Source organism: Anopheles arabiensis, chromosome 2, assembly GCF_016920715.1.
Source record: "Anopheles arabiensis isolate DONGOLA chromosome 2, AaraD3, whole genome shotgun sequence".
NCBI lineage: Eukaryota > Metazoa > Arthropoda > Insecta > Diptera > Culicidae > Anopheles > Anopheles arabiensis.
In genome coordinates, this window is record NC_053517.1 from 16,947,461 (window position 1) to 16,971,833 (window position 24,373).

A 24,373-nucleotide genomic window follows, 5' to 3' on the forward strand; every position below is an offset into this window, starting at 1 on the left:
AAAAAAAGAAAAAAAAAGAAACAGTTCACTTACCAATCCGACGATGACCAACACCAACGAAACGATGACGATGGCAACGAGGGCCACCTGGCCGGAGTCCTTCTCGACCACGCCCGGGTGGATGATCGTACCGTCCGTACCATTTCGCATCGTCGCTATTATAAATATCCATTTATTAAACGGGCGGGCACACAGTGCAAAATTGAGTCGAGCAAAAAGGGGGAATAGACAGATGTTAGAAATGTCTTGATTAAAACGAAGCGGTACCATCTTCGGTAACGAGGGCCGAGAGAGCCTTGCCTTGGTGGTGGCGTTGTGTCGTGGTGGTTTGTGATGGACGGTTCAGTTTGTTAGAACAATTACAGAACCACACATAACCACACACAACCACACACACACACACACTATGGGTCTCCCGGCCCAGGACGGTCGGCGACATGAATATGATAGCTAACAGGAACAGGAACAGGTTCGCCCCCCGGGAGGGTTTTACCAGGGAAACGACAGTGAACGTGGTACACATGGAGAGGCGGGAACCACCACCACCACCCAAACGAAAGTTAGTAAAAGTCTCGAACTCGAAACGGTACAATACACAACGTGAGAGCACAATGTGACGATAAGGTTAACGGTAATATGGCGCTGTGGCGCAAGAATGTGGAATGTGCATTCTCTGGTGGGTGAGAGGCGCGTAATGAATTGTTGCGGTCGTTGGTGGCGAGCATGGCGAGGATTATGGGCGGTGGGCATCCATTCTTAAGTGTTAACCCAACACCTACGGGCGTGTAAGGAGTGTTGGAGGTGGTTAGTGTAACGTGGGCCGCGCCTTGCCGCCCCGGTTCTTCATTGAGGTGGGCTGCATTATCTCCACCGCGCTTTCGCGTCACGCCGATGCGAAAAGAAAACATATTAAAAAGCGACATAAATAACGACAGTAATGGAAACCATTAGTGACTCTCGTGATGGGACGTGGGAGCGATGAGAAGCGAGGGAGGATTGCTTTCGATGCGAATTGCTCACCCCCCCCCCACAAAAGTGTCTAGAAGGGCGCACTTAAGGCGAAGAAAAGGCGGTCCCGCTGGCGCTTGCGGACCAGGCAGGCGAAGTGTGCAATAGTGGTGGCGCGGTTGGCATAAAATGTTAATCACTAAAAAGTGCTACCGTACCAGTGGGCGCACCAGTGGTACCGGTGGTCAGCAATATCGGAGATGTTACGGGTGAGGGGATGCTTTCTACCGACGGGCGAAATAGAGAGAGAGAGCGGAAAGGATGCGTTTTGCGTGGCCTCCCCATGGCGTCTGTATAGATCATAATTAGCTTCAATTAGTGGGTGGAAATATTTTTTAATTTTAATCCAACTTTTTACTCGATGGAGGGTAGGAGCAGTAGCACTATCCTTGGGAGGAGAAGGTTCGTCTTGGTGTTTTTGCTATTTGTGCTAGAACCACAACGTTAATCATCTGGTTTGGTTAATTTTCCGCAATAAACTCGTCCACGTTCGGGGGTTGGCGTGGCGTTTCCTTCACTTCTTAAGTCTATAACGGCGTTCCTTAATTGCTATGTTTTTAATAAGTATTTACTAGGAATTTGTGTGCTATTTTTGCGTTAATTATGGAGCATTCTTGCTATTCTTATTGACCATTTGTTGTTCCCATTGCATGGTCTTATCAGATTATCACTCTTAGGGCTTTTAAAATTGTGTGTAAAAAGCACCAATAGGTGTTTGTTATTACTGTTGATCCCAAGGCGACGATGGCATTAGAATCGGGCTCAAAATGGCACCACCTCCGTCGACTCCCAGTTACCACTCCCCCCAAACGAAAGCTTGGCGTTTGACGCATTTCTCCGTCCAAAGATAGACAAACTATTTCGGGCATTTGCTATTTTTGGCCGCCAAACATAACACCGAAAACACATTCCCAAGGGCAATGCGAGGCCACCCGGCATATCTCAAGGAAGTATCACTTTTCCCTCACACCTCGCTCTGTTGGCGGCTCTCTTGTGACGCCCTATCTCTCCCTCTCTGCTCCTTAATAATATCAACAACCAACAGACGGTTTGCAATAAAATGCAAAAAAGCCCAGCTGCCAGCAGCGTGATGGATGAATTGGTTTGCCGCCTGGCAGACACCCAAGCTGGGCCGGAGCCGGGCAAACAATGCGGCCGTATGTTATTTGAGGAATTTTAATTAAAAACCTGCAATCGAAACTCAATCCTCAATCGTCGTACAGAGATCCACCAGTACCCGGATCCCGCTCCCCAAACCAATGCGGCCCTCCTCCCTGCATACGTTTTGCGATGGTGTATGGTGCCGCAAAACGTGTTGGCTACCATCATTAGAGTGTAAATGTGTGTGTGCGTGCGTAAAAAAGACGATCGTATTGTTGCACCGAGGCTGAGGAAAAGGAAAGCAAAGCCATAACGTGATGAATTATTATCGGCGGGAAATTTGATCATAATTTAGCGGTTTGTTGAATCCCGCATAGACGGATACGGATTGGCGAGAATGCGGTGAGTTTTTGAAACGTCGCCATCGTCATTTCCTGTGTCTGGCCGGGTGGAGGAAAGGTAGCCTGTGCCCAAGGCCGAAAGGCTCCCCTTACCCTCATGCGAATGTCCCGTACGGGTGGTACGGAATGGTCAGTGGAGTGTGGCAAGAATTAAAAAGAAGAAAAAAAACGGAACCGGCAAAAACTGGCCAGTTTGTCGACTGCCTGGTCGAAAAATACAGTAGCGTAGCAAAGTAAAATTGGATGTCTCATTCTGGAACCATCAATAATGCGAAATGATTCGCTCATTCGAAGCGAAGAGCAAAAAAAAAAAAAGAACAGCAAAACGAAAACCTCCCGAAGCAATTCTACGCATGAAAAACTTTCACCTCGGCTCGGCTAATGCCGGTGCAGGCATCATCGTCGAACCGTTTCGATACGGCTGATCGGTTCGTTGGGCGAAAATATATTCGCAACGTTTCGCTATACTCCAACGCCCCCCACGCCGCTCCAAAGCAGCAGAATCCCTGGACCCCGGTCGATGGGGACGGGCCTAATTTCGAGCCATTTAGTTGCCGTCGGCTGCCTGCCATCAATGGGGGGAGGGTTGGCCACAGCACAGGATTGCACAATCTGCAATGGTGGTTGGGGTCCGCCATTTTCATCACCCCATGGACAGGCCGCCAAAGCAAAACTTGCCAAACACAAATTATTCACTTCGGCCCGTTTGCTGTGATTAAAGCACACAGACCTGCGTAAGCTCGCAAAAAATAAGAACAGAACTAGTACCAATGTAGTAGAGCTTTTCTAAGGAGCACTTCCATCACCAGGTTGATGCATCTGTGTGAGTGTTTGTGTGTGTGTGCACGCTCACGGGTGACTGCACGCGCGCTCGGATGGTAATAAAGAGCAACAGCCATAATGAGATTACAAGTCTTGGCCATATTTGCGACACCGGTTTCCGGGTTGTGTCGTGGCGTAAAATAAGCTCATCAATTAGAGCGTGTGGGCGAGGACAAGGACAGGGCATAAAACAGGTGGGAAAAGCGGTGATAATATCGCAACCGCTCGGAAAAGAATAAGGTGGAAAAACACCCGAGGGAGAAAAACAAACTTGTCTCCTTGTCGCGGCTGTGATCCGCATTGATGCATCGCGCGTTTGCGAAACACACTGGCGGATGCACAAAATTCTGCTGCATCAGAGGGTAGTGCATCGTGCTGGAAATAAATAAGTGCATCACATTCGGCCCTACGGACGGTTGCAGCTGAAATTGCATCAGCTGCACCAAGTGGGTGCAGTTCAAAGGGAAGCAAACTTTGCGCAAATAACACAAACAAAGGGAACGATTTTCTCCTTCGGAAAATAGTTCCTAGGCACCGCAAAGCTGTTCTGAGTTGCTTGTGTGGGGCAAAGAATCTATGGTTACCCGGGCAAATGTTTTATAATAGGATTAAAATTGCTTGTAAATAAGTTTAATTGATACCGATGGAAGTTTGCTTCACAATGTTCACACCGCAAAAAAAAAAAACATCTGCTCTAACAAGTTTAAACATTTCCACAACAAACTGTGCATTGGATTGTTTTTGCTGCTGCTGTGACTTGATTTCGGCCATTGATGCACCACCGTTAATCAGCGCTAAGAGCTCATAAATTATGGGCAATTTACGATACTCACTCCACTAACACCACCCCACACACCACTCATTTGCAGTTTGTGACGGTGTTTCCCACAAAAACGTTTCCGATTCGCCCTGCCCCTGACGAAGTGTATCGACACGTTTGCTCGTTGCTCTGATGGATGGAATAAATCACAGATAGGCGAAAGGGTGATGGAAATGAGTTTACCAACACACACACACACACACACACACCCACCTATTGCCTTTGCAAAGCGGCTTCGATTATGAAAGTTGCTCCTGTCCCCCGGCATTACGTATGCAAACGGCGCACAACTCGTTTCCCGTACGCGACCATTCGTTTGGTAGCGCCCGCGCGAGCGCGCGTAAAAGTTACATCAAAAAGTTTACCGTTCGCCGGTCGCAATTTACTTCTCTCCCTCTTTTTTTCATCTTTATCTATCCCTTCCCATTTTTTTCTACAGTACCAAAAGTGCCAGTTTGGTACACGACAAACGCGGATCAAATTCATGCGGCCCAATCACGGCACAATCATGGACGTGAAATCGCGAAAAGCCGGGCAGCGCCATCAACATTCGGGCATTGCCAATTGGCTCTCGCTTCAGAAAGTTGGAAGGGAGATTCACAAAAATTACCCCCCCCTCTCTCTCTCTCTCATCTTTCTTAACTAGACAAAACCCGGCTAGTTTGCTCGCCCATTCTCGTCGCGCTCGAGAGTCAAAACTTCAAAATAAAAGAGGAATAAAAAGCTTTCTTTTGCACGCTCACTTTATATCACACTAGTATGAGTGAGTGAACGAGCGAGAGGATGAGAGTAGAGAGAGAAAGAGAGAGAGAGAGAGAGAGAGAGAGAGAGCAAAGAGAATAAGGGACACAAAAGGTGAGCAAACTGCTTTTGGGTCGTTATTATTGTTATTGTCCTGCTGCACTTGTGGCGCCAGTGCCAACGGATCCCCGTACGGATGCTGGCAAGGAGAGGGGTTTTGGGGCTGTTGGTCGCCGACATTTCTCTCTCATTGCTCTCCATTCTCTCTCTCTTTCCTCCTCCCACAACCCACTCATTTCTTTTGCTTCTGTTGCGCAAAGATAGTGGTGGCCAAAATGCGTTAAGAAAATTTGAGCGGGATGAACACTTTGGGATGCGCAGCAGCCAATGCATGGTGAATGGCACCGGAAAACTGCACCGTGGCAGAAGTGCGCGCAGGGAATCGTGTTGCACCGGCTTGGCAATGGTGCGCAACAAGGCAACAATGGTTTCGGGAGGGGGTGGTTTGCGCGGGATGACAAGCGCGCCTTGGGAGTTGCGGTTTGCGGGATTCGCATTTGCACATTTGCATTTCCGTTGGCCGATTGTGTGATGCTTCTCGTCCTAGTAATATTCCCGTGAGCGGTGAGGGAAAAAGGGGAGTGTGAGCAAACGAAAAACAACCCGTCTTACGTACAGCGTGCACGTGGCGCGCTGGTGTTCTCTTTTGCTTTGGCACTGGGTTTTTTTTTGGCGTTCCTTTTCTGCTATTTAATATTCAAGAAAGTCTCCCCCGATGGTTCGTAGCGCGGCCAAATGGTTGCTACCCGAAACGCTGTTGGTGGTTGGTGGTGGTTTTCCGGCGATGAAGTAAACTTCATCTTATGGTAGATTTCACCCCAAACAGTCGCAGCAGCCATTGCCCCAGCCACTGTTGCCGGGCCGACCAACCATTCATTGCAATCGACCGATATCGCGGTGGCTTCCGTGGCTCTTTCCCACCACCGGTCACCACCGCACACCGGGTCTGTGTGTGTGTGTGTGTTTTCTCACCAGCACTCGGCGCGCCGTCTTCCCGAGTTCCGGTGCTCGTTAGTCACCGTCGATTTCACCCGAATACGACCGGAAATTAAAGCCAGCGGGATAGTAGCGGAAAATTGGGCAACCGCGCGCACACCGTCTTGCAGTGTAGCGTCCGTCGCTGCCGACTGCGTGTCTGTGCCCGATTTCGTACCCGATTTCGTACCCACCCGATTCTAGCTTGCCTGCCTGCTTGCGAAATACATTTTTAACTCAATATTCTTTTTTTGTTCTCTACCCACCACCACCGCATCTACCCTAGGAAAAAGGGAAAACACGATGGGACGCGATTTGATCGCGCCCGCAGCAAGATGAAACTTTCGGTGCTTGTTGTTCGGGGTTGTGTGTGTGTGTTTCTGCGTGCGTCTGCGTCCCTGTAGGTGGGATTCCGTTCCCGGGCATTCCCGCGGGAAAAATGTTGCTTTCGCGTGTGATTTTTGTGTTTTTGAGTGGTGCGCGCGTTGTGTGTTTTTTTTTTGCTTTCTTCATTTGTAGCATGAACGTTCCGTCGTGAAGGATTTGCATTTTAGTTGCGCTTCGTTCCAGGAAGAAAGCAAAAAAAAAAACAAGGTACTGCTTTAAACTGCAAGCAAACACTGCACAAAGCGTCCGGTGAATTATGTTATTTCAGCATCGAGCTTTGTGCAGAAGTAAAAATAGTTGTGCTGTGGTGCTGCCGCAAAAAGGTACACAACTGGGCAGAGATGGATACATGCACAAACGCACACATACACACACTAACACAAAACTCTGGCATTTGTTGTGACAAAAACTGTGCCATTTCCCTGGACAGTAAAATTTTCACTAGATAAGGATGGATGTTTGTGTGTGTGCGCCATTTGCCCCGCTTTGTCTGCAATGTTGGTCCGCAAAAAGAGTGGAAAAGCAAATGGGCAAGAATAAAGGTCTTTAGGATAAAAGCAGGATAATGCATATGCATTACAGAGACGGAAACTACGTTACGGTCAATTCGCGGTTACGAAACGCCGAAATCTAAATTTAAGCCATTTTATGTTTCGTCGTCATACAAAAAGGGGGCGAAAACAATAAAACATTTAAGGTACAGAAAAATGCAAACCATGGTGTAAAATTTATAGTTTTTGGTAGTAAATTTGGTTCAATTTTGGGCGAATAAGTGATTTTTTTATCTGCGCCACAAAACAATTTGTACAACCATAGAACATTATGGAGACGCCTAGTACTTTGATCAAGTAATCGGCTGGTGTTACTGAGTGTCTGTCATGTTTTTTTGGGAATTTTATTGCACTGCATACAGGTTTTCCCACGATTTATTGGTTGGTTCTCATCAATTTTTGGTGGGTTCCCATATGTTTTTGGTGCGTTCCCGCGATTTTTTGGCCGTTTCCCAGAATTTTTTTGGTCCAATTGTATTGATATCCAATCGGAAAATGGATCCGAAAAATCTATGGGATACGATCAAAAAATCGTGGGAACGCACCAAAAAATCATGAGAACTGACCAATAAATCGTGAGAAACCCTGTAACTAACATGGAATCAATGGTATCAATAAACAGCAAATAGCGAAAATTTACTATTTCTTCAATATTATTACAGCTGTTCAATACTGCGACTTACCCTAGTAACACCAACACATTAGTAAATAAAATAAAACTACTGCCTTTTACTGTGCCCCAGAACTCATTAGCAAAGAAAACACCTATTGTAGCATCGTCCGCCCAAACAAAGGCTCATCATGTTCTTGTGGCAGGGCAAGGTGACGCAAGGCAGCCAACCGCAAACAGGCCAGGCACAGTGCAAACGTTGCGTTCCAAGTTTTAAGACGGATATGAGCTGACCGAACTACGCCGCGAGCCCGCAAGCTCACCAATGAACTAGCTGTATTGTTTCCGGGCCCATGGTTGCACTCTGCCATCGCGAGAGACGCGGGAAAGACAGGAAGTAGAGTAGATCCTTACTTAAGCTTCTTTGTTTCGCGCGACGCGAAAAGGGAAAGGTGGAAAGCAGCAACCCACCTGCAGTCGCTGGTGGTGCACGGCCACTGATAAGAACAGAACAGAGCCGGCAAAAGTCAATCTCCTGTAAGTGTTGTGTGTAGCAAAAACAAGAACCGACAAAAGCGTGGTTTAACAGCGCTTTACAGTACAATAGAAAAAAAAGAGCCCGCAAAAGCTTCGCTTACATCCGTGCCGTGCACGTCGCAAAGGTCGGAAAGGCTGGGCAAAAAGAATACACCCGTTGGCCCGATTCTCCATTCATTGCGGAAATCATTTCATCTTCGGTCACAGCTTGCTGGAGCAGAGTTAGAGAGAGATAGTGAGAAAAAGCACAAAAGGGGAAAGCGCACACAAAAACGCACCCATTGGAACTGAAGATTAAGCTGTGTGCAATCCTCCTCACCACGCTGCTGGAATGCAGTGCTGCAGAATGTGCATTCACCTTGTGTGCTGGTGTGTGTGTATGTGTGTGTGCGTGTGAATGGCAATGCAGTTCATCGGTGCCAGCTGCAACAAATAGAACTGTCCTTCCGAATGATATATGAACTGCTGGCCCGATCGGTTCGCCAGTTTTCGTTCTGCCAGCATAGAGTTGTGTCCGTTTCTAAAGCTCACTACTACGCTCCCTCGACCGTGATGATCCGTGCGAAATAATTGTATCTCGTGTGTGAATGCTGGTGAGCAGGGATCGGAGGAAAGCGCTGTGGTGCAATGAGGTTTTTGCACCTATTTTGTTGGTAATTGGATTTTTCGGTTTGGTTATTGATCGACTGCATGCCGCATGATGCGATAAGATGGGTGGGGCGACCTGTGATGGCTAAAATCCACTCCACTGGTGGATTCAAAAGGATTCTGTGTGGTGCTTTCTGAGGTTCTGCTACCTGGGGATATGGGGAGAGGATCATGCTGCTGCTGCGAGCAACGGGGGTGTGCAAAAGTTTTAATTAATAAATGGTTGAGGGATGATAAATATTTCAAACTGCCGGCCAGAGCAGTGCGGTTGCCCACTGGTTGGCTCATTGTTTGGAGCGATTTTACCCCATTCGCCGGGGCTGTCTGTGTGCGTACACGTACGTGTATATGTGTTTTGTTTTTGTTTTTACACTGCAATAGAAGGTTCCTGTGTCTGTGCTGCTGAAGCAGTGCTATTTTCATTTCCAATTACTAGAGCAGATTGTTTTGGCATTCAGTGTGCCGGGTTTCTACGTACGCTGTACTTCGTTGCCGCATTGATGGGCATTGCGAGCAACACGTGCGAAATAAAAGCGAAAAACAGATACTTTCCCGAACGCGTGAGTGCTATTTTTCTTCCTCCATGCTGCGTTGAGTGGCCGTGAAAAAGGTACGGAGTGACTATCATTAACAGTTAATAAATCATATCATAACGCTTAACACGAAACAAGACATGCTGGCCCACAGCAAAACCGAACCTCCTCGATCTTTTTTTTCCCCGGCCTGTTTGGATCGAACATAATTTGTTTGCATGATAAAAAGGATGCAGAAAAAGGGGTTTGGCCAAACCGTGTAAAAATAATGGTACGAGGGGCAACAACAAAAAAATCCCCCTCCCATTCCTACCGTAGTAATGAAACGATAAATACAGCAGCAAATATTGGCGTTATGGTTTTACAGGCAAATCAATAGAAAAAAAGAAAAACCGGTCCTCCCGTCCACTTTGAACGGTCAAAAAGCTTCTGGCTTATACCGATAATTTGTGGATTTATTGAGCACTTTTACGCTCCTGCTAATTGAAAACGGTGCACAGCTCGAGCAGTGGATAAAAGGGGGTACTAGGGGAACAAACAAAAGTACTGCCAAGGTTTACACCGTGCACGCTGCTGTTTTCATCACTTTTCTTCTTGAAGCAGTGGCAGCAGCATGCAGGAGCAGTGGCAGCGCTGGCTGCAATGCAAGGGTTTTTTGCTTGCTCTACTGTTTTCCAATTGTTGCTACAGCATGCTGTGTGAGGAGCGCTGGTCTCTTTTAATCTTTTAATTAATATTCTGTTCGTACCGAGCGGTCATTCAATCGGTGGTGGCTAAAGCCAACAGGAAAAGGCTGAATCGATCGCGGAGTGCCAAACAACGGGGAGTGAACGGCAAAATCCATGGTAATTGCGTTGTTCATTCAATTAAAAAAACACCGGCACAGAGGCGGCTTTGAGGCCTGCCGACCTGGCTTGGGACAAAAAATCACGATTAATTTATTAACATGTCACACTACTTCAGCGCGCGCGTGTGTGTGCCCGATTTTTGGTGGATGTTTGTCCCTTTTTGTTCTTTTCGGTTTACGTCTGTTTGACCGAAATGTTTTGTTTTTATTACACATCGACACACACACACACACAGACACAAGCCGAGGCTCACTCACATTTTGCTGATTGGTGGGGGGGGGGGGGGGGGGGGGGTAGCACACGGGACGTTTCGATTTTACTTATCATGAATAAAGAATTCACTTTTTATTTGCTTTTTCACCCATTTTCGCTTAGCTTAATAATTGAAGTGGGACTGTATGACCCAGCCTGCTACATGACCCCGCCAGCCGGGAAAACTTCACTCAGCGGATTAACGAGGTGCTCTCTGCTGTGGAGGGGTGATTGAAGGGGATTGAAACACAAAAAAGGCTAGTTTTCCACACCGTTTGTTTGACTTTTGCGCATGCTGATAGTTGATAAAAATATTGTTTTTTGCGTGAGAGCGCAGAGAGCTGAATATAGGCCATTCCCCGTACCTGCTGCCCTCGAATAGCCCGTGCGTGCGGTGCATTAATTTGGTTAAAAGCAAAAATTATACGGGGCCTATAAAAATGTCATCCCAAATCCGCATTGTTAATGGTGCACTGTCATGCAGCCGGGAGATTGCATCGTGGGTGCGTGCACTTCCGCGGACGTGTGTGAGACTTAATTTATCAGCCCTCACTGTAATACCTTTTCGCTCGTGGTTGTGATGTTTCAGCATAATCCAGGTGATGTTGGTAAGACGCATTGTGTGCGTTTGGGTCGCGTTTTTTAGAGTTTGAACAGGTTTTTTTTCGAACGAAACCAATTACTCTTCAATAAGTGATGTAGCGAGCAAATGGGCAGTCCCATAAAACACGGCTTGAACTAACAAACGATAAAATTGTTCCAAAACGTAAACACACACACACACACAGACACGAGCGCGCGCGCGCAATATAATAGAAGACTAAAAATAGATAATACGATTTTACTTTGTCCATGGAAAATGATTGGAAGATGAATGGCCCCCAAAATGCGCGAAACGGTATCGAACGCGAACGCGTGCTTGTCTGATTCGACGCGTCGTAGAGATGACTGACCGTGAGCAGAAGTGGAGAACTACTTAGCATCTTACAACCGTCCAGGGAGACGTTTTGCACGCCGGCCACCAGATCGTGCTTCGTCGGTTCGTGTGCGAGCGCGTGTGTGTGTGTGTGTGTGTGTTTGTGCTCGAATAAAATGTAAGAACGAGCAAACTATGCTGTTGATATAAAGGTTCGCCAACCCATGAAGCGTTAGAGCGTAAAATTAACACTGCAATGGATGCTGTGGGGGAGGCTTGTCACTGTTTTGGTTTGCGATTAGTGTAATCACTTTGTTTTCCCACGGCAGTATGCATAATTGTTTATAATAAAATGTATAAATTATGGGCAATTATTTCCCATATTATTTCCTAATTCCAATAATATATTGTACGCTTGATAAATAATATTAATATTGAGTCTAAAAGAGTCTAAAATATTTAAATAAATTAGCAAACTAAAATATCACCCAAGAAAATATCACTACTCTGAAATCAAGCATGGATTTTTTCTTTGCTTAGTTTAAACTTTAATGTTTAGTTTGTGAACTGAAGAAAAAATAAAAATGCTAAAATACATTTATGTACCATGTTTCAGGTTTTTATAATATTCATAGTGTTCTTTTACAGTCAGTTTATGTCTGTAACCTTACCGTCACAATAAAATGGCACAAAAAAGAAAACTACGCTAAAGATTGGATTAATAATAATTCAAACTAACTAATGAAATACAACAACCGATTGGACGATGAACGCACATACACACACGAAAAAACTACTAGTTATTACTAACTAAAACGGATAACGACGATCCACCACATCGTCGTGTTTTGTAAACATTCATCGTTATGCAGCACGGGCAAGTGCAGGTGAAAAATTAATGGCACTTGCATAAGTCGAAAAGTCCACACGACGATGACGACAAAAAGCCGTCCGCCCTTGTATGTACAGCTTACCCTGGATGTCGACAAACAAGCAACGGCTCGTGGCAACTGTACTAAAAAAAACAATGCTCAGAACCAATCACACGTGAGCACAACAGTGAGCGAAAGTGAAAAAGAACAACAGCACAGGAGAAAGAAAAAGTTACACAGGAAGAACGAAACATAACCACGAAACGAACGTTACTGTACGATGGACAAAACACACAGACAGGCACACACACACACACGTACACGTTACCTCGATACTTTTCGCAAATCCACCTCACATACTGTAGCGAGGCGGACAGCTCGTTATCGTAGAGCGTCCGGTGGTCGGTCGCGGCCGCATCGTTCGCCCGCTCGATCGCATCGACCGGCGCCCGGGGGAAAAGGTTTTCGAGCAGATTGAATCGCTTGCGCTGCTCCCAGTACGAGTAGCGTGCCGGGTGCTGCCCCGGCCCGTCCACCCGGTTCATGTAGGACCGGTGCAGGGCGGCCCGGTCCCGCACCGTACCGGGGGACGATTTTAAACTCTCCATAATTGCCACCGTGCGCGTGAGGTTGGTACAGATGGCGGCCAGGTGCAGACTGTTGGCGATGCTGCCACCGCTCGGCAAGTGCCCCGGCCGGCTTAGCCCGGGCAGCCCAATGGTCGACTGCCCTGTGTGGGGGGGTCGTTTGGATGTTGCCCCAATCCCAATCCCACCGGTTCGATTTGTCCATTCGATCGGTCAGTCGATATTGCGGGGGAGGGGGTAAACGTTGCGAAGCCGCAGGAAGGGGAGGCACAGACAAATTCCCATCCCGATGATGTTGCCGGGGGGATGGATGCAGGGAAGGAGGAAGCCAAGCGCCAGGGAAAGCCAGGAAAGTAGCAGCGGTTGCGGATGACGATGATGGTAGATGATGATGGTGATGGTGATGATGAAGCAAAGCGGAAAGGATGAAAAAGCAGGTTCAGGATATTTATGTTCAGTTCGTGACTGGTTTGCTTTCTTTTTGCATGCTTCTTTTTTGCCCACCCCATTTGCCGTTCGGTTGCACTCGAGAATGCACTTAGCACGCTCACGGTCGGGGTGTATGTATGGATATTCGGTGGGGATGATGTTTGGATTTCTCAAAGGAGTGACTACTACTGCTGCCGCTGTGTGCTTTGAGCTGCTGCTACTGCTACTGACTGCATCGGCCAGTTACTCTGCACCGATCCGGTTCCGATAATCCCAAGCTAAATGGGAACCGAGGGTGGGATCTTGAGCCCCCGTTCGTGACCTCATGTTCGTTGCATCAGCAAAACCCGGTGCAGTAATTGATTTGCCCAATGTAGCTCCCACGATTCCTGGAAGCTTTCTGGGGTAACCAGGGAGGGCAACATACAAAAAAAACCTCCAACCTTCTCCCGGGTTGCGTATAGCGAGCCCGAGTCCGAGCCCGATTTTGAGCGCTCGATTAGCTGCCTCCGAGCTAAAGACGGGACGGGACGCAACGGGATGGAAGCGTCCGCCAGGTTAGGCAATTATTTATGGTCCTAAACTTTTTGAGGCTTTCGAATCCCGAATCTGGTGCCGTCCCCTCGGGGGAGCAGAGATAAATCACACAGTGACCGGAAATAGATTTCCCTCTTGCCAATCGGGAGGGAGAAACAAAACAAAAAACAAATCTCCACCCACTCGCATTAGCCTCCGGAGTCGAAACATCCAAGTCGGTGAAGCGTTGCAATGGCACAGGGGGGACGACGACCACTGCAAGGGGGAGAAAGGTGGATAGACATTGGTTAGCAATACCAATCTATAAAGTTAATTTTGCGCTATAATTCACAAATTGCTTTGACACCGGAACCGAGCTTGACCGCCCGAGGGGTACCGGAGCTACCGATTTGTGTGTGTGTGCTACTGCGCAGGATGCTAACACGCCGCCAGTAAAGCGTATCGACGAGCGTAGGCAAATAGGCCTAAAGGTACACACATCGCTTTGGATGGTATGCATGATATGCCTAAGCCGGTGCGAATGTACACTGACGGCAGGCGGTTGTACCGGAAGGTACCCCCGATAAAGCAGGGTTCCGCCCAAATCGCCCCCCCCCTTGCCCTCTAACATGGTTCGATAAATGACACAAATTATATGCACGGGAGCGTGTATTGCACGCCTTTGTCGTTTATGCAGAATCGAGATTAAAGAGCAGTTCAGGAAGTTAATTCAACAAACATGCACCCACACAGTTACAAACACTTCCCCTGTTTTCCGGACGACCATCCGGTCGAACCAACGAGGGGGAGCCGCAACCGGAGAATGGTGGAGTTTGTATAATTAGCCATGCAATATGTCCGATCACGTATCAATGGTTCGGCAGCAGTCGTTACGCCCGGCAGACATAAATTATACGCGTTTGCCTGTTGAGCACCGCTGGACAAATACAACCACACCACTGGCTCGGGGGGTGGGCCGGCCCAACCCGAGGGATTGGTTGGGTTTTAGATGGATGAGCATCGAATAAATCAACCATATTTTCCAATCCGCATATATTCCGTATCGGTCACACTAAAACCCAAGCACGGTGCTCCAGCAGTCTGTCGTCCTGGAGTTTGTTTTTAGGACCATTTTTTGTTGCGCTTGTAACTTCCCCGCCCCTGTTTGAACAACTGTGACTGTGTGTTAAATTACACAAATGAAAGCACCGTAAACGAACCATGCTGTGTGGTTGAAACGCTATCTACCAAGAGCACATATGACATGCACGGCGGAATGGTTGATGGGACTATGATCGCTATTTGATCGATCGGCATTTTCCAACTCGCGGGACAATTGTGTGCCGCACATTAAACTGCACCCTTCCGCACGGACGGATTGTGGCGCTGGGTAGTAATTAAACCACGTTCCGTAGCCGCTGGCAATGCTTAATGTGTCGTGTCCCCGATGCTCATAAGCACGCCACAATTGCATCGCAATGTATATATTCAACGATACAAAAAAGCGCTTCGAAACCAATCCACGGTTAAACGGTAAATCAAATTGTTTTAAATAAACAGTCGTTGCGTCCTCCTGACCTGACCCTCCAGCAGAACAAACGCGTTAAACACTCATACCGAGGGGTATTTAAATGAGCGGCACAGTGTTCGCTTGTGTAACAATAAATAAAACAAACACACACAGGGACAAGTGCATCGGAATGGCACCTGATAAGTGCTGTGCAAATTGAATTCCAACGAATGTCAACCTGGTGCAGCGCGTTGATCAGTTATCGGATCGATTTAAATTGATGGCAGACCGCAGAACCGAGCGGTCAAAAGGACACGCCAGCGAGCACGGGAGGGCGAGATTACATAAAGAAGGATCATCAAATTGTGGCAGAGTTTTTCGCGTTGCTCTCGCCATTGTGGCATTGATGGTGGAGGGCCGAGCGAGAAGTTACCGTTACACATGTTTACCTTTAGCTAATCAACCACAATGGTGCGCTTGTAGCGCGCAAAATAACCCATGCCACAGTGCCTGGGTTTGCTCACAACACAAAAGCCATCGCCGGTCGGCCGTGTGTTTGGGTTGCCACTGTGCCAAAGTGTAAATATTTGTTCGAAAAATTTCAATTGTATCGAGCTCACTGAGCTGCCATGAGCGGCTGCTGAGCGTGCGGTAGAGAAAACGGTGCCATAATTTAACTGGCGGCTGTAATTTGGGACTGTTAAGGGGGGCTAACAGTGGCCAATAACCAACATGAACCCTTCCCAGAAAGGGCTACTAAAAAGGATGATTAATCATTCAACCTCGAAAGCATACCGAAAACCAATTCGGAAGCACCGGTTGGGCGGGCCGCACGGTTCGAGGCGCGTTCAAAGGAATCAAACCCCAAGCAAGCAACGGTTCGAACGGGGTTAGTGAATGTAGAATAGGAAACACAAGTTTTACCCGATTTCCCAACCGGGGTTTGGCGCACAAAACAGCACCAGCGCTTGGCTGCAACATGGGCAGTGTGCTCTGTTTTTCTTGGCAAAACTTTCAAGATAGTTGGTCGGGTGTGTGTGTGTGTCCGGGGAAAGGGGATTGGCGGAAGCGATCTCGCACCGTCTGAAGCAATTAAGTTGAAGCATTTTTCCCATGTTCACGTTCCATGTAGTCCGGGAATTATGATTCAATTTCTGCCCAGTTCCTCTTTTGTGCCCGAGACAAACCCCCCCCCCCCTCTTATGCCACTGGGTTGCACACAAAATGGCCGTGTTAGTGTTCTCTCGCTCCCATCTTCTTCGGTTGAACTTTATTTGCCTTTTGGCAAATATGGTGCCGTTGCCCGAACATGCAACATGGAGTATGAATCTGAAGTGAATCCGTGAAGCGATGCTCCCGGATTCCCGGGTTCATCCCCCTCCCGCCATTTGGCCGCGATAAGAAGATAATGGAGGGGGTAGCATGGAAAAGTGGTAAAGCGTTTCGGTGGTTTTACGTCTAGGGCCAACAATTTCTCCTGTTCTGCTCGTAATCTGTTACAAGTCCCGGGAGGAAAATTAGCGCAGGCAAAATTGCACCGAAGCTGCCGGGGCTGCCGGCTGCGGTGAGCAGTAGGTGTAGGTGAGTAGGTGGCATTATTAATTACTATTAAGATTCTCGGAACGGTGCCTGTTCTGGTAGGGTAGGGGGGGGGGAAGTTTTACCACTGCTGGCAAAACCCGAACAAGGCCCGCTGGCAAAGCGAACGTCTGCATCACGTGCTTCGATCAACGTTCGTTGCTGGAAAGTTTCCCCGGTGTGCATGTGCGGGCATGGAGTGCAAGGAGGAAAGATCAAATGATTAGCTAGTTTCTGATAAGAGAACAAAGTTTGTGCCTCCCCGAGTAGCCAATTGCAGGCAGAACACACAGCACCGCCCGGGTGAAAGGTAATTACACCCGCAACAAACAACAGAGACGGCACAATGGTGCGATGGTGCTCTTTTTCTTTTGTGAATGGAGGTGTTAATCTAACTATTGAGTGTCAGTAGCTCTAAAGAGGGATAGAAGGATCGATTCAGCTGTGCCTAGCGCGAATGCAATCGATGCGAGACAATTGCTACCAGCGGTTAGGGCTGTGAGGGAGTTGAGTCATTTCCGTTAATAAAACGAATAGAAGCAGCAGCAGTAGCAGCGATCGGCAGTAATGCACCGTTGAGTGTGTTCATTTAAATAGCTGTGAGTTTAGAAGAGTGCATGCTTTTCTTTCCATTACAGCCGTCACCATCCACCGATCATCAAGAGAGAGGGAGAGAGTGTACACCTGAGACCAGCAACGAGCGATTGGTCCCCATAACGCGGCTAAACGGTCGTGCTGCCGCTTGCCACCGCACGGGCACGAACCGGAACGGAACACCATACTCACAGTTATTCTTTGCGCCGGGCGCCACGGAGGGGACAGAGCTAGACGAAGACGATGAAGATGATGATGGTTGGGATGATGTTGTGGAGGAGTTGGAGTTGGGGAAGGTGGAGATGTTTGCGATGATGTCCTTATTGCTATCGTAAATGTTACTCGAGTGGTGCTCGATGTGCCTGTTGGCACCGCTACTATTCATACCATTGTTGCTATCGACCCGGCCGCTGCTCGTGCCATCCTCGCCCGCCGGCCCGGCCGTGGGTTTTTCTAGAGAGGTCACACGGAGAGAGAGAAAGACGACGGAAAAAGACGAGCCCCATTTCCCATTTCACCCGGAACGCGAAACACGTTGGCAAGCGCAGTATAATGGGGTTAAATGAAGGCGTCGTTTTTTTACGTGTGTTCCGCAGTATTGTGTGTAGGTGTGTTGTTTAACCAATTTCGTTGACAGAAAAAAAAACACGCGAGAGCCATTTCGAGGAAGAAGAATGTGATTATCACACGTACGTGCGAACGCAGCCGCGCATAGCAATTCATTCGGGCGGTGGGTGGGCAGCCGGGCGTGTGAGAGTAGTTTGTTGCACGGTGATTGCACGGCGATGACATTCCGGCGATGGTGTCGGGAAACAATCGAACACACAGAGAAAACGGAACCGAGAAAGAAAGGGGAAAAAAGCATAATGGGAAGAAAGAAAATAGAGAAATGAACAAAATCAACAAGCAGAAATAAAATGAATTTATAAATAAATCAACAAACTCAAAGTGCAATCGTAAACACACATATATGCACACACAGAAATATAAAAGGACGAAATGAGCGAACAAACAAGAGAGGGGGAATGTTAACAAACAATAAAAAAACGGACCAAACATAAAAACAAATTAAAGAAAAAAAATCGGAACTATAAAACCACCACGCGACGCAACAATGCTATTGACCGGCGCCATTCATTGTACCGATTCCCACGCGTGCACTGAATTGCCGCGTGGCCGGGTGCAGACAGCGGGGTAAATCGGTCGACGGGTTGGGCGAATGAAAAACATTTAAAATTCATTAAAAAACGAGCGCACAACGCTGTACGAAAAAAAAAAACAGGAAAAGAACAACGCCGCGCGCGCAGTAAAACAGCAAACAACTGAAGATGAATAAATAAAACCTCGTTGCAGCCGAACCGCGAACTGGAGGGGCACGGGACCGGCATGGGGAGTTGTACACAGGAAGTTCTTCAGCCGTGTGCCGGCCACCACGGAGTGCTGGCAATGAGGACGAATTTTTCAGTGCACGATTGAGCGCTTGATTTTTTGCTCTGTCTCGCCAATTCTTCTCTGCTGCTTCTCCGACACTGGTTGACTTTTTGTTGACTGGGACACGCGGGCATGAACCCTCCGGGAGGAAAGAATCTTCACGCCACTCCGAACCCAATTTGATGGCACCGGCGTGCCACGGACGGACAGCATACACTTAAGGCTTTAATGTGGCGCGAACCCGATTTGGGAAAAGGGAGGGCAAAGAGAACAAAATGACGGCACCGTCTTGCCTCGCTCGCACTTACCGTCCTCCACGCACATCAAGCTGTCGCTCATCAGCTTCAGGCCGGTCGGGCAGGCGCAGGAAATCTTCGGACTGTTGGCGTTAATTTGGGGCGCCGGCAGGCACAGATGCGAACAGTGGCCGTTCACCGCCTGACAGTGGTTGACGCCGTCCGGCTGGCGGTACGGGTGGTACACGTGAATCGTCATCGGGTGTTGCAGCTGTATTGGATAGAGAGGGGGGGACAAGAGATAGAGCGGGAATTAGCGTGTTGGTGGTGGACGGTACGAACGCCGAATATTACCATATGCATTGCCGTTACCGGCTCGACGTCTTTGCCAGTGAATTTGTTCGCCTTAAAGACGGCCTCCTTGTCCCAATCGGTCCAGTACACGTAATCCTCGAACGTGGTAATCGAGAACGGATGTCGCAGATAGTCGGCCGAGTACAGTATTACCGAGCGCTTGGAGCCGTCGTAGTTGCAGGACGAGATAACGTTCAGCTTCGCATCGACCTGAAAAGGTAAAGTGTTGGCAATTAGGATGAGGAACTTGAACGGTTTGAACACGCACGCGGATAAATGTGACGGCCTTATTAGCAACATACCCAATACACACGCTTTCGCACCAAATCCAGCGTGATTCCGTTCGGCCACTTCACCTCGTAGCTGACAATCACTTGCCGGTGGGTACCGTCCATACCAGCACGCTCAATTCTTGGATTGGTACCCCAATCAGTCCAGTACATCCAACTGTAGAAATGAAAAGAAACAAAGTTAACATGAACTACTTCCTCGTTTACGTATTTACAGTTGCGTATGAAACGTACCCGTCAATAGGGTCCAGCGCAATCGCACGCGGAATTTCCAAATCGTCCTGAATCAACACCTTGCCCATGTTGCCGTCGAAGTTCGTCAGCTCGATGGTTGACTTTTTGATGTCGGTAAAGTAGATGTGATTGTAGATCCAATCCACCGCCAGTCCGTCCGAGGTAACGAGCTGGTCCTTTACCACGACCGTCTTGTCCGACCCTTCGTCAATCGGTGCCCTGTAACGGAACCAACCAAACACTCCGCGATAAGTGTCCGTACTGTGCGACTTACCATTCCCGCGATTGTAAACTCACTTGTAAATGCGCTTCTCCGACACATCGCTCCAGTAGATCATGCCAGTACGAAACACAAAGTCTAGCGCAGTGGCCGACTTGGTGTCGTTCACGATCGACGTCATCTCACGGTGGTCGAGCGAAATCTTGCGAATGTCGTGGCGGCGGGCAAACAGTAGCGAAGCGTGACCCTCCTTCGGCTTGCACCGGGTGTGATCGCGCGGGTCGCGCAGATAGTTGTCCATACACTCGCACTTGAACGTACCGATCTCGTTGATGCAGCTCTGGGAGCAGGAGCCGGGCTCTTCGCACTCATCGATATCAACACACGTCCGATTGTCGGCCAGCTTAAAGCTGTGAATGAAGGGGAATTTAATGTAAAAAAACTACAACAACGCGCACGGTGCAAATATGAGCGCCACAACCTACCCCGGTTTACAGTCGCAGTAGAAGCCGGCTGGTGTGTCCACGCAAAGCTGCGAGCAGCCACCGTTACCCTGGAGACATTCGTTCTTACCGCACTTGTCGGCCGGCTCGTCCTGAAACTCGGGACAGTCGGGGTTTTGGTCGCAAACCTTCGCCAGCGGTATGCACATGCCACCGCCGCAATCGAACTCTGTCTTCGGGTTGCATTTCTCACTGCGAACGTTCACTGTGGAATTTATGTACGGACATGAGTTCCTAGTACGAACAGGCTGAACATCAACAAAACAGGTACGAAGCCAAACCCAACTTACCACCACAGTTCTGCTCGTCGCTACCGTCCGAACAGTCGTTCTTGCCGTTACAGGCAAAGTGGCCGTTGATGCACGTTTTGTCCTTCTTGCACTGGAACTGGTCCGAGCGGCAGGTCACATTCTGACAGATCGGTGGCATTTCATCGTCACCGCGCGGGCAATCCTTCTCCCCGTCGCAGATCCAGCTCCGGTGGATGCAGGTGATGCGATCGTTGCATTGGTATTCCAGCGGCAGACAGGTGGAGAACGTAGGCGGTGGTGGATTTGCACATCCCTTCGGGGTGAGGTAGGAAAAGGCGCCCATGAAAAAGGAAACTGGCTGGACCACACACACACACACACACACACACACAAAGCATCTAGCTCAAACTTACCCGCTCGTCGGAACCATCCGGACAGTCGGGTTCGCCATCGCAGCGCCACTTGCTGGTGATGCAATAGTTCTCCGCACAGGCGAACTGTTTCAGCGGATCGCACGTCGTGGTTGGGCAGTTGTCCTCGTCCGTCTTATCGCCACAGTCGTCATCGTGGTCGCACACCCAGCGCTTCTGGATGCAGCGCCCGTTGCCACAGGTGAACTCATCCGATCGGCAGGTTTCATCTGAGAAAGTTGAGTGTTCGAGAAGACGGAAGGTACAGTTTAGTAAGGGCTAGCAAGGCTAAGGTAACGCTGAAATGGTAAGGTAAACTGTTATGTGTCGTATGTGTCTGTAACCGTTTCGATGCTGGCAGTATCGTGGTGCGTGTGTTGTGCTGTAAGTAGATAAATGCTTAAAGTAAGATACAACGTTTATGCAGTGTTCCGGTTCCGCAAATAATCCAATTACATTAATCATCATCTACCGGTAGAGAATTCCATTACATTCCCATCACATCAAACGAAGCCAAACGAACGGCAAGCTGCTAACGTTGTGAATGAAATTTACAAAATGAAACACTAAACGGCTCGCATTTCACATGTGCACAAGTAAATGCATTTTGCACCAGGTTTTAGGTTCGGCCATTAGGTTCTAGACGCTAGCTGCAACATCATAGCAACGGTGTAAGCATGAACTCAATCTTCCGCTCGAAGAAAAATTGGAAGTAACGACCATCATAACGCATCCAACTAGAGACACCCCTTCTTAACCGTAACGTACCGTCCCTTGCGGCCACTGGTGGACTCGAGCCACACTCGGGCATCGGGGCCGGCAAGTTAACAAGCTAGTGCAGCAAATGCACACACGGCGAAAAACATACATAGAAAATGATAACATTTTATTAAACTTTGCACGAAACTTTGTTTCATGTGTGCTTTGGCTTCCACGAAAACGAGTTTATCTGGGCAAAAGTGTCATCTCTGTCAGATTCGTTGCAGGGGCGCGGCGGTCTCCTTGGCCTCAACATCCTCGGTCTCCTAACGCGTGTTTGTATCGCTGCCTCAAAAATGCCGGTTTATGGTTGCATTCGGGGTAGCCGCGCGCACAGTGTAAGGTGAACACGATAAGAAAATTTGTCCGCTCCTTATGGCTCTTTCCGGGAAAGTTGGTCGTGTAATGTTGTCGAGGTGAGTTGTTTTTTTGTAGTAGTTCGCTTCGTCATGGCAACACAATGAACTAGTTGTGGAAGTAGCAGGTTTTAGGTCGTTCATTCGCTGGACTGGAGTGTAAAAGGGAGCGCAAAGTTTTGTTACATCTTGTAAAATATTGTGCGAGCATCTACGGTTGCCGGAAGTTTCGTCCGTGTACCGTGAGAGTCGCGTGCATCAGCTCCCCCATCATTCCGACCAACGATGCGACACACAAGTTTCGGTCCTCGCTTCACGCTCTAGCGATGTCAAATGATTGACACAATCGAATTGTTTGATAACTTTGTTACGCGAGTGCAACAGTGACGTCCTGGAGAACATTGCCCCACTCCTGTCGAGCTGCAGTTTTGAACAAATTTGCTGCGCGACCCAAGATGAAAAGCAGAGCAAAGGCCGTGCCTTGGGAGAATGTGTACGGGTTGTTGTGAACGTTCGAGTAACCACGCGCGTTCGGTGGTTGCGTTGTCATTGACAGTAAACGGTAACATCAGAACTTAATTTATTGTTTTTCAACTTTAATTATTACCACAGTGCAAGCCTTTGCGGTTGAGACCCTGTTTGTTTGTACGCAAAAAAAAAGCTTTCTCGTTTGTCATTCAATCGTTTCCACAGTTCGCTTGGTGAAATTCAATTGAAAAGACGAAAAAAAAAACACCGACCAAAGCGACGCATTGGGCATACCAACTTGGGAATAAGTATCATTGAAAACGGATAAACATAGTCCTTTTTTCTTCTTTCCAGCTTCTTCTTCCTCGATCTCGCTGCGTACAGCTGTATCTGTAATATTGGTCGGTATGCATTTTTTTGTGTGTGTGCCCTTAACGTTGTTCCCAAGACCCAACATCCGAAGGTCGTGTGAAGGCAAAGTGAAGTGAAAAACATGAACATTTTGAGCCGGGAAACAAGGCACCCTACCCTTCGGTGTGTTCAAAATGTGCTTCACCGAAAGGGGTGGGGGCCCGCCAAGCTCTTTCACGGGCTGTTGGCGCAAAGTGGTTGCGTTGTTCATAGGAGATAACTTGAGCGCCACCGAAAATGGTTTACAAAACATGTGCACATGTGCTTGCGCGTGAAGAATTGTCGGTACGCCTCAATAGGGGACGCGTACGGGTGTGGCAGTGGCAGCAACAACAACAACAAAAGTTGAATGAACGGATAAGGAATGAGGCGATAACTAAAAAAATATACACATAGATAAATGGATTAGGGAGTGCCTGTGTTGACCACGGTCCGTTTTAACCTCTGCTTGGTTGTTGATCCCTTTCAGGCACTCTCTCCGGGGCTAGCTCGTGCTAGCCGTTGTGCGGAAGACTCGTGTCGGAACATACTTAGCACCATCACACGCTCACACACAAACATTGCTGCCAAATCAATTTGATCCTTGTGTGCAGGATGCTCGGATAGCATAAGAAGTGTTCGAGGTCGAGCTGGTACGAAAACGCTACTGAAAAGCCAGCTGGAACACAAACCCTTCGAAACCCCCGATGGGTTGGCTGAGAGAATTTTAGAATTATCCAAAACGGTGTTTAGGTTACACACCAGCCCGAGGTGGGGTTTTGTAGGTTGTTATGGTTATTTCATATTTTCGGCAGCAATAAAATACGAGATGTTGTGTAGCTGGCCAGCTCGCCAACACGGTAAACCTTTCACTTTGAAGGATTTAGCTGGAGTAGTCTGAAGTGAAGGTTAGCTTTGGACGTTGGATGTACGCGGTAAAATAACAGTGAAAAATCTGCAGCGGGTTGGAAAACTGTGTTTGCCGTTGTGCACTTAAAAGTGTTGAAGAAGGAATAAAAATGCTTTTTATTTCGAAAGTATTTGGACCAAGCGATACACCAACAAGATGCCCACTAGCATGCACATTAATCACTGAAGTTTGTGGAGCGCACGTTGCGTGCTTTTCAGCAAGACACACACGCACACACACAGAAACGGACGATTTTTATCTCCCA

General features: G+C 48.2%; 1 protein-coding gene across 14 annotated transcripts in view; it reads right to left on the bottom strand.

Annotated features, from left to right (window-relative positions):
* LOC120907814 (low-density lipoprotein receptor-like) overlaps positions 1 to 24,373 on the bottom strand; it is a 157,439-nt gene that overhangs the window by 10,120 nt on the left and 122,946 nt on the right. For 13 of the 14 annotated variants that reach the window (XR_005740862.1, XM_040319105.1, XM_040319114.1 and 10 more), the window contains 10 exons: positions 21,229 to 21,455; positions 20,855 to 21,128; positions 20,547 to 20,769; positions 20,139 to 20,471; positions 19,842 to 20,060; positions 19,620 to 19,764; positions 19,318 to 19,527; positions 19,036 to 19,234; positions 17,684 to 17,749; positions 34 to 155 (listed from right to left, as the gene is read on the bottom strand). Coding sequence is in view for 13 of the 14 variants with exons in the window: in XM_040319105.1 (XP_040175039.1) it covers positions 34 to 155; positions 17,684 to 17,749; positions 19,036 to 19,234; positions 19,318 to 19,527; positions 19,620 to 19,764; positions 19,842 to 20,060; positions 20,139 to 20,471; positions 20,547 to 20,769; positions 20,855 to 21,128; positions 21,229 to 21,455 (2,018 nt within the window). In the remaining variant the exon portion in view is untranslated. The remainder of the gene's footprint in view (positions 1 to 33; positions 156 to 17,683; positions 17,750 to 19,035; positions 19,235 to 19,317; positions 19,528 to 19,619; positions 19,765 to 19,841; positions 20,061 to 20,138; positions 20,472 to 20,546; positions 20,770 to 20,854; positions 21,129 to 21,228; positions 21,456 to 24,373) is intronic. The other variant, XM_040319115.1, reaches the window with a different exon arrangement.